This window comes from Prosopis cineraria, unplaced genomic scaffold (genome assembly GCF_029017545.1).
Source record: "Prosopis cineraria cultivar Desert tree isolate PC_DT_omini unplaced genomic scaffold, ASM2901754v1 PC9, whole genome shotgun sequence".
Classification (NCBI taxonomy): Eukaryota; Viridiplantae; Streptophyta; class Magnoliopsida; order Fabales; family Fabaceae; genus Prosopis; species Prosopis cineraria.
In genome coordinates this window covers 24,360,419-24,369,149 of record NW_026555340.1, presented here as the reverse complement: position 1 = coordinate 24,369,149, position 8,731 = coordinate 24,360,419, and the positions used below count along the sequence as shown (strand labels likewise).

General features: G+C 36.9%; 1 protein-coding gene across 3 annotated transcripts; it reads left to right on the top strand.

Moving 5' to 3' along the window:
• Positions 1-428: 428 nt before the first annotated feature.
• LOC129320199 (uncharacterized) lies at positions 429-6,962 on the top strand. Of its 3 annotated transcripts, XM_054965479.1 has the most exons (9): positions 429-838; positions 1,025-3,611; positions 3,710-3,814; positions 3,936-4,088; positions 4,613-4,776; positions 4,905-5,052; positions 5,247-5,369; positions 5,465-5,552; positions 6,459-6,962. In XM_054965479.1, the coding sequence occupies exons 2-9, from the start codon at positions 1,221-1,223 to the stop codon at positions 6,623-6,625; spliced, it is 3,339 nt and encodes a 1,112-aa protein (XP_054821454.1). In that variant the 5' UTR covers positions 429-838; positions 1,025-1,220; the 3' UTR covers positions 6,626-6,962. The 3 variants fall into 3 exon arrangements, with proteins under 3 accessions (XP_054821454.1, XP_054821453.1, XP_054821456.1); XM_054965478.1 differs by having other exon boundaries at positions 429-3,611; XM_054965481.1 differs by lacking the exon at positions 5,465-5,552 and having other exon boundaries at positions 429-3,611; positions 6,459-6,616.
• The last annotated feature ends 1,769 nt before the right edge of the window (positions 6,963-8,731 follow it).

Here is an 8,731-nt window from a genome sequence, read left to right as displayed (position 1 = left end):
CCTCATTTTACTCTTACTCCCAATCTCAATCTCTCTAGATTGAAACCTACATACCTCACTTTAAACATAAGTAGTCTAAACCTCGTTCTAATAGTTTTAATTATATAAAATAAAATTTATATATTTTTTAAATAAATTCTTAAGATAAAGAATGTAATAATAAACTATTAGATACTAGTAATTATTATCTCATAATGGTTTTTAGATAAAAGTATTTGAATATTTTTAAGAAAATAACTATTATTAGAAATAAAATTTTCGCAAAAAATAAAAATCAATAAATAATAATAATAATAATACAAACTATTATTTTTATTTCCCTGAGCATCCCGCCCGTGCAATTCACCAAAACCGAAAAAAAAAAAAAAAAACAGGAGAAGGAAGGCATATACCAAGACAGATAAAATAAGATGCCAAAAATTGCGGTAACGAGATAGTGCCACGTGGGACACTACATGGCGACCAGGCATCGCATCTTGGAGCGGCCCAGGAACCCCTGTCGCCTATGGCGGTCCTTCTTCGCCACCATCATCGTCATCCTCCTCTTCGCCTCCTTCCCTCCTCACCATCGTCACCATAATATTGCACTCTGCTCATCACTCTTCCGATTTTTTTAATTCTTTTTTATATTTATTTCCAACTCTTTGCTCTGCGAGATCAGCAGCTTCGAGCCACCCTACCCCAATCTCCAAATGATCAGCTATAGTACGAGAATTAGGGAGCAGAGCTGCGAATTTTCATGAAAGTGATGAAATAGATTCCATTGATTAACTCTTTTGACTTGGAGACTTTTGAATTTAGGTCTCCTTTTCTGGTATTATCAAATTGGCCTATTCAGGTACTTGTTAACATGCCTCCCATGGATTCGTGTAGTATGGTCGCGGGTTTGTTATTTTAGATCTGTACTTAGGGTTTTGATTATCATTATCATTTTTGGTTTCATTCCCTTTACATTTTTATCTATTTTTTTGTTGGCATTCTTTCTCCCTATTCAAACACTGTTTATTCTCGGGAAATGTGATAGCTTTCCATATCTTCCACGACGTTCAAAAGGGAAATTTTACGTATCCGATATAGCCGAACAACAGATCGGGCTAACACTTTCGTGTTCTAGTTTGTATTCGCGAAACTTGCAAGTGTAAGTTACGAGCTGTTCACGTTTAATGAAGGAGTTTAATGCTTAAGCAAGCCAGAATCGATTTGATCGTCGACAGTTTGTTATGGATAGTTCTACTGTAATTCGACCTTCTACACCCTGTTCTGGTTCTGCACCGGGTTCGGCGCCTGGTTGCAATGATGATAGCCAGCGGGTAAAATTCTTATGTAGTTTTCTAGGAAATATAATGCCCCGTCCCCAAGATGGGAAGCTTCGATATGTTGGTGGAGAGACGCGAATTGTGAGTGTTCCACGAGATATTGGTTATGAGGAGTTGATGAGTAAGATGAGGGAGCTCTATGATGGGGCAGCAGTCTTGAAATACCAGCAACCTGACGAGGATCTTGATGCCCTTGTCTCCGTTGTGAATGATGATGATGTGGTTAATATGATGGAAGAGTATGACAAATTGGGTTCAAGTGATGGATTCCATAGGCTCAGAATTTTTTTGTTCTCACAATCTGAACAAGATGTTTCTTCACATTTCATTGATGGGGATGACAGGGATACTGAGAGAAGGTATGTTGATGCATTGAATAATTTAAATGATGCTTCTGATTTTAGGAAGCAGCAACAAGGTGAGTTTCCTATGCTTGGTTCAGTTGAGGATATGCATGTAGCTGATCAGTTCTTTAATCCAATCAATGTGGATGGTGGCCTTCATGGCCAGAGAAGTGGTGAGATACCCATAACTCATTTTAACTTGCATCATCCCACACTACCTCACATCGGATCAGCACAGCACCAGCAACCTATATCCCAGAGGTATAGTGACATAGATGCTCCATGGAGTTCTGCATATTACTCTCCCAGGCATCATGGTCACCATGACTCTAGATCTGTGGTAGAATTTCCATCTTCTCCTTCTTCTGCAAGGTACCAGATGCCATTTTCAGAGCTACCAGAGAAATGCATTGATAGAATGCCCGAAGAATATACTCGGCATCAGGTAAATCACCATCCTGTGTATGACAATCAACCACAATATTCTGATAATGTTGTGTGGTATCCAACTGGAGCTGCATCTAGTGAGAAGTCAGGTTTTCCTAGCAATGTTCTTCATGGTCCTCATGTTATTGATGGGAGTAGTATTTGTGAGCACTGCCGGATAAGTTTTCAGAGAGGTCAATCACATTTTGAGCATCCTAATATTAATAATGGACTTCCACCAGTCGCTAATCCATGTGCAGAATGCCATGCAAACAGGGATACTTTTATAATGAATGCTGATGCAAAGTTGCATCCTGTTATTTATCCTAATGAGGCAAATAATGATCATAGATCTGCTTATAACGATACTCAAAATCATGAGAGAGGATGGGCTTTGCCACATCAAACAAATAATCGGGTTGAGGAAGCAAGGAGCCATGTTTCTGGATCAGGAAGATTGAATGATCATTATGTTCTTGATGGTTCTGGCATAAATTACTCTCTTGGCCATGGCAATGTGGCTGATGGGCATCATCTGCCTTCGAATTACGTTCACCAAAGAGTTGGACCTGAATTGGGACCTGAACTGTTTCATGATCAAGCTGTGACTACTACAGCCCATCCACAAATTTCTCCTTTGGAAGAACGCAGTGTGCGATATGGGAACCCATCTCCTTATGGAGTTGATAGTCATTACCCTGTGACACATGGACATGTACCTGGGCTTACTTTCTGGAGAAATACTGCAGCTCCACTTCACATTGGACCATCTTATGAGGCATCCAGTCCACCTCAGCAGTTAAATGGTGTGTTAAGTGCAGGAATAAGGGGAGAGGGTAGTCCAAGAATTTACATTGGACCAGATAGTCAAAGTCCTTGGGTTGATTCCTCGCACAAAATGTCAGGTCATGATGGATTACCAGTCCCAGAATTTCCTTATCCTCATGCTGTGAAGTTCAATCCAAGGGCTCTTGGTCAAGAAAATCAACATCCAGTTGCTGTGGACACCATTCATTCCCCACAGGACATGAATGTTGGCATTCGATTGGAACCAGTGCAGCTTCCAAAATCACCTTTTAATATGGTTCACAACAATGAGGTTTCTAACAATGGTACTCATATAACTGATGCAATGGGGTCGCTGAGCTTGCACGATGAAGAGAAAGGGACAGAGAATGCAGATAAGGTTGAGAACTCTAATGCTCAAAGTATATCTTTTTCTGAGCAAAACAAAATTGCTGAGAATAATAGTGAAGCAGCTGCTTCTCTTGACTCTAAAAATTCAAAATCAAAACCTGTTGAAGAATGTGGTGAGGTTACGAAACTTGTTGATGGGGATCTAATTGCTCCTGAAGATTCCAAGCATCTAGCTAACCAATTCAGTTTCTTGCCTGAGTTGATTGCTTCTGTAAAAAAGGCTGCATTGGAAGGAGCTGAAGAGGTGAAAGCTAGAGCTAAGGAGCACACCACGTCTCAGAATAATTCAGCAATCAAAGATGACACAGCAAATGAAGGAGAGACAGGGGTAAAGATGGTGAATTTGTTTTCTTCTATATAGAGATTGGTTTGGTAAAGGTTAATTTATGCTGTCTCCTAATGTCAGTTTTCCTGTCTGTAATGTAGAATGCTCTTGGTGATTTAGAATTGGACTCTGATAACGACAATGTGGATACTTCTAAAATTGAACCTACAAAAGCTGAGGCAGAAGCTATTGCTAGAGGATTGCAGGTTTTTGTGCTATATTAACTGAGTCTACAATTTTTTGATCTCATTGATTTCTCGGTCTTTCTTGGCCTTCTTTTTCCCACATGACTTTTGTTTGATGTTGGTATGCTGATACCTTTTCCAGACAATTAAAAATTGTGATTTGGAAGAGATTCGTGAACTAGGTTCTGGAACTTATGGGGCTGTCTATCATGGGAAATGGAAAGGTTCTGATGTGGCAATTAAGAGGATAAAAGCTAGCTGTTTTGCTGGAAGACCCTCAGAAAGAGAAAGATTGGTAATATCTTTATTCAGTACATTTTCTTTGTTTTTTTTTACTTTTAATTTCACAAATTAGAATCCATCATCTCTTCTCTTTTGCGTGCCATGAAATGTTTGACCCCTGGTTCAGAAGCTCATTGATGTCACAAATGTTGTCCTGTATTGTGTGATGGGCCTTATCAATAAGCAGAAAATTTTGGTAGCCAGAACTATATTAATAAGCAGAAATTTTATGACAAATCTTTGGTACCCAGAAATTTTTGACGTATTAAATATTGAATTTGCTTTGTGTTTGGAAAAATCCAATGGAGAAGGCAATCTATTTGATTGTCCCATTATAGAGGTTAGTGTCACTGTTTCTGTTCTATATAAACTCACCTTACATTAAGTAGGATAATTTATCTGATTCCCTCCAAGTATAAGAATGTTTAGAGGAAAATAAATAGTGGAGCATATATAAGGGTGTGTAAGTAGTATTATTTATATTGCCACAATTATTACAGCCAGCTATTTATACAGATCTCTCTTCTGTTGTCACAGATTGCAGATTTCTGGAAAGAGGCATTGATACTAAGTTCACTTCATCACCCAAACGTTGTGTCCTTCTACGGTATTGTTCGTGATGGCCCTGATGGTTCTTTAGCAACTGTGACAGAGTTCATGATTAATGGATCCCTGAAACAGTTCTTGCATAAGAAAGATAGGTAATTCATTGATAAGTTCACTCTTCATCTATCTTGTAACCTGCTCGCCATGCAGGAATGTGTGCCATATCTTTACTACATACTGGTTACATAATATTTATGCCCTTTATATGTGAGTAATTCAACAGAACTATAGATCGTCGTAAGAGGCTAATTATAGCTATGGATGCGGCATTTGGGATGGAGTATTTGCATGGAAAGAACATTGTGCATTTTGATTTGAAATGTGAGAATCTATTAGTCAATATGAGAGATCCACAGCGGCCTGTCTGCAAGGTAAACATAACTTGTAAGATATTTTATCCCACATCTTAAGTTTTAGGTAGTTAATATTGAAATTTTTCCAAAATCATCCTGCTGTAATGAAGTTGCTGGCTTCAGTTACACATTGGATAAGTATTTTTTTTTTTTTGGGGAAAAACCTTCTTTGGACGCTGTAAATTTAATTGAATTCATATGTTTCCTTTCAGATTGGTGATTTGGGTTTATCAAAGGTAAAACAGCACACTCTAGTATCTGGAGGAGTGCGGGGAACTTTGCCATGGATGGCACCTGAACTCCTAAGTGGGAAAAGCAATATGGTGTCAGAGAAGGTATTAATTGCATTTGTGTTTGCCTGTACTTTGTTAATATTTTCTTTCTTTCTTTTCACGTGATCTTGTTGGGTCTATTCTTGCCTGTGTTGTAGATTGATGTTTATTCATTCGGGATTGTTATGTGGGAATTGCTCACTGGGGATGAACCCTATGCTGATATGCATTGTGCTTCAATAATAGGTGAGCACCAAGTGAGAGCCAAAGTGCTTGTGCTATTTGTTTTGCTGCATGATATGCTTTCATTTTGATGTTCGAACTGTTTCTATCGCATCTTTATAATTTAGAATATCAGTTTGTAGTCCTTATTGAAAACGGGCTATTAATATTGATTGCCTTAGAATTTAGAAGACTTGGGAGTTGTTCCATTATAATGCCATAGATTTGCTTATAACAAGATTTGTGGTTTTGTACAGTTTGTAGCTTCTGTGTTCAGTGCATTAATGCAGGTAGCTAATATTTAGGTAAGATATAGTACCTGCTCTTGCTATTCTTCAGGTACTAGCTAAAACTAGATTGCCTTGGAAAATTGGAATGATACTCCATCATCTTCCTCCATTTTGTTATGTATGAGCTTCCCAATCTAGTGACTGTAAGGCTGGAAATAAACTGAGGTGTGAGTAGAAATGTAGCTTTCATGTTCTTTAGGGAGATTTTAGGCTTGTAGTATCTCGTTACTTTTTTTTATAAAAAAAATAATGAATTATCAGCATAAATATGAGTTCATGTATTGTGACTGTTATATTGGTTATTTAAATGGTCCATTATTAAGCTCTAACATTTTTCCTGAGATGCATTAAATGTTATGCAATTCTTATGTAACTAAGGAACTGGCATTTCAAAACTGGGATTGACTGGATTGGTTTCTATAAAATTTATTTGAGTGTATATCTACTACAAAGGTGCAGGTATTCAGTACACCGATGTATGAATTGATCTTGCATTTCTGATGGACGAGAATATCATGGTTGATTACCTTTCAATACTTAGGATATAAGATGTTTTCATCTTTGCGTGTTTACTTCAAGCGCTTTAGGTCTATTCTGGCGTTTAGAAATCTGGACTTCATATATTATCTTTAATTTGCAGGAGGTATTGTGAACAACACATTACGTCCCCAAATCCCGACATGGTGTGATCCTGAGTGGAAGTCTCTAATGGAAAGTTGCTGGGCTTCTGATCCCACAGAGAGGCCATCCTTCTCAGAAATCTCAAAGAAGCTAAGGACTATGGCTGCGCAGATGAATGTGAAGTAGTCTCTGTTGATCTTAAAATGCTCAGTAGCCCTTCTTGCATTCATCATTCATTGTACGTAGCCTGGAAGTGATGAAAGAAGGGATAAAGTGAAGCATTATTTTATCAATTCAAGGGACCCTTCTAGCTTAGCCTGAAGAGAGTTTAAAACCTGAAAGAAAAGGGGGAAAAGAAAAAATAAAAAGAAAAAGAAAAGGTTGGGGGAGGAGGGGAAGTTGGGGAAGGTTTAACATGTGCATTGGCTCTGGGAGCTGTATAAATAAAGGTCATTTTTATATCGACCTGCTTCTTTATATGTTCTATATGGAACATACAATCATAATGAACTTTTTCACCTAACCAGAATTTCAGCGCCTTCATGGCCATGTCCTTGCTTGTCAAACGGAACACTATAGTTCACCCTTGAAGGAAAACATCTGTGCTTGAGAAGGAAAACACTCGTAGGTGTATAATAGATTGAGGTGTTTTGTGAGAAAGCATAATGTCCTGTTGGGATTTATAGGCAGGAGAAAAAAAAAAAAAAGAATCATTCCAAATTAGTTGTTCTAGCTATAGAGCAATAATAGCATCATCAGCAGGGATACTGAATTGAATTGAAGTTATCTGGCATGTACTGTTTAAGACTACATGTCATTTGAGTCAATCCATTTAAACTTTGATTACATGATTTTAATGATGGGAGAGTAAGTCACAAATCCAACGCCTCGATTACTTTACCATTAAGTTGATGTCTAATAATGTGGCTATTGACACCACCAAAATTGATTAATGTAGCCATTGTATTTAAACATAGGGATCTTAAGGGTGTCTAATGTAGATGATGGTTAACACCACCAACTCTGTACTGTAGTATACTTGAAGAAAAATCCACGAGGTCAAATGCTGTGACACAATCATCATCTAATATTTTGGACCCTCTCTCTTGACTCTGTTAAGAATTGTAGCCTTGTACGGCTTACCTAACACACGTTTGTATAAAAAGTCAAAGTACGCTCGTGCCTTCTCAATTCTGACGGTGTCTAGAATTACCAATAGTATTTCCCACACAAGTGTGGCTTAAGATTTTGGCACAGAATTAAGACACATAGATAACTTAATAAGTGGTGTAATTTCATTGAATTGTTCTCATTAAATCTAGCTAGGACTTTTTTTAAATCAAGTGATGCCATAAACTACGCATTAACTTGTTCTTAAGAGCAAAGTTGGGAAAAAGATTTTTGTTTTTGTGGTAAGTTCCATTGACAATAGATATTATATTCTTCAAAATACTGAGGATAAAGAGTATGCTTATCCCAATTAAATTGCTACATATATAGAGCTAGAAAAATGAATTTAATTATAAAGTAGAAACAAAAATTTTGCTAAAAGGGCACATATTAATTATGGGACTATGGGACAGAGGGAGTACGAGGGATTAAAATTAGAAATGCTGGGGAAATGACAAACACATCAAGTTATTGAGGATAGCTTTAAAGAGTCAATAATTATGTGCATGGTTAAAAAATTAGGATGTGATTTAGGTCAAATGGTTGGGTGCTGGATTTGGATGGGTTTGTTGACAGTATTGTTTAAACAAGTACTAGTGGAAATTAAACAAAAGGGTTTGACATTTGACAGTAATTTTGGAGGATGACTTTAGGCGAAAGTAAAGACCAATTTGAGTTCATTGAAATTGAACACATGATTATGCCATAGCAAGTGGCAACTTGATTATTTTATATTTATCAGTGACACGTATTAGTTGGAGTGACGCAATTAGTCATTCGAGCGTTGTTGAGGAAGAACAATTTGATTTGAGCTTCACATAAATACTAATATTAATGGCAATCAATTATACCGATTAGATCTACCTTTATATATAATACTAAGCATCTTTTCAATCCTAGTGACGACAGTAGCAACAGTAGGATGATTTTTTTGGAGAATCTCTTCCCCTTCCTTTCTTATTGATAGTTTAATATACTCTCTTGTTTAAAAATATAAAATATTTTTAATTAAATTTTATCCTCAATAAAATAATTACTTACTTTCAAACTAACCTCATCTTTTTATAGTTACTTATTAAATACCCTATAATAAATATAAAGTTATTATCACTAGAGATACTT

Bases quoted from the DNA above. Each gene is read 5' to 3' on its own strand.
- LOC129320199 (XM_054965479.1), top strand. From the start codon at position 1,221: ATGGATAGTTCTACTGTAATTCGACCTTCTACACCCTGTTCTGGTTCT. The intron at 3,612-3,709 runs GTAAAGATGGTG...TCTGTAATGTAG, and splicing joins CAAATGAAGGAGAGACAGGG to AATGCTCTTGGTGATTTAGA. The intron at 5,053-5,246 runs GTAAACATAACT...GTTTCCTTTCAG, and splicing joins CACAGCGGCCTGTCTGCAAG to ATTGGTGATTTGGGTTTATC.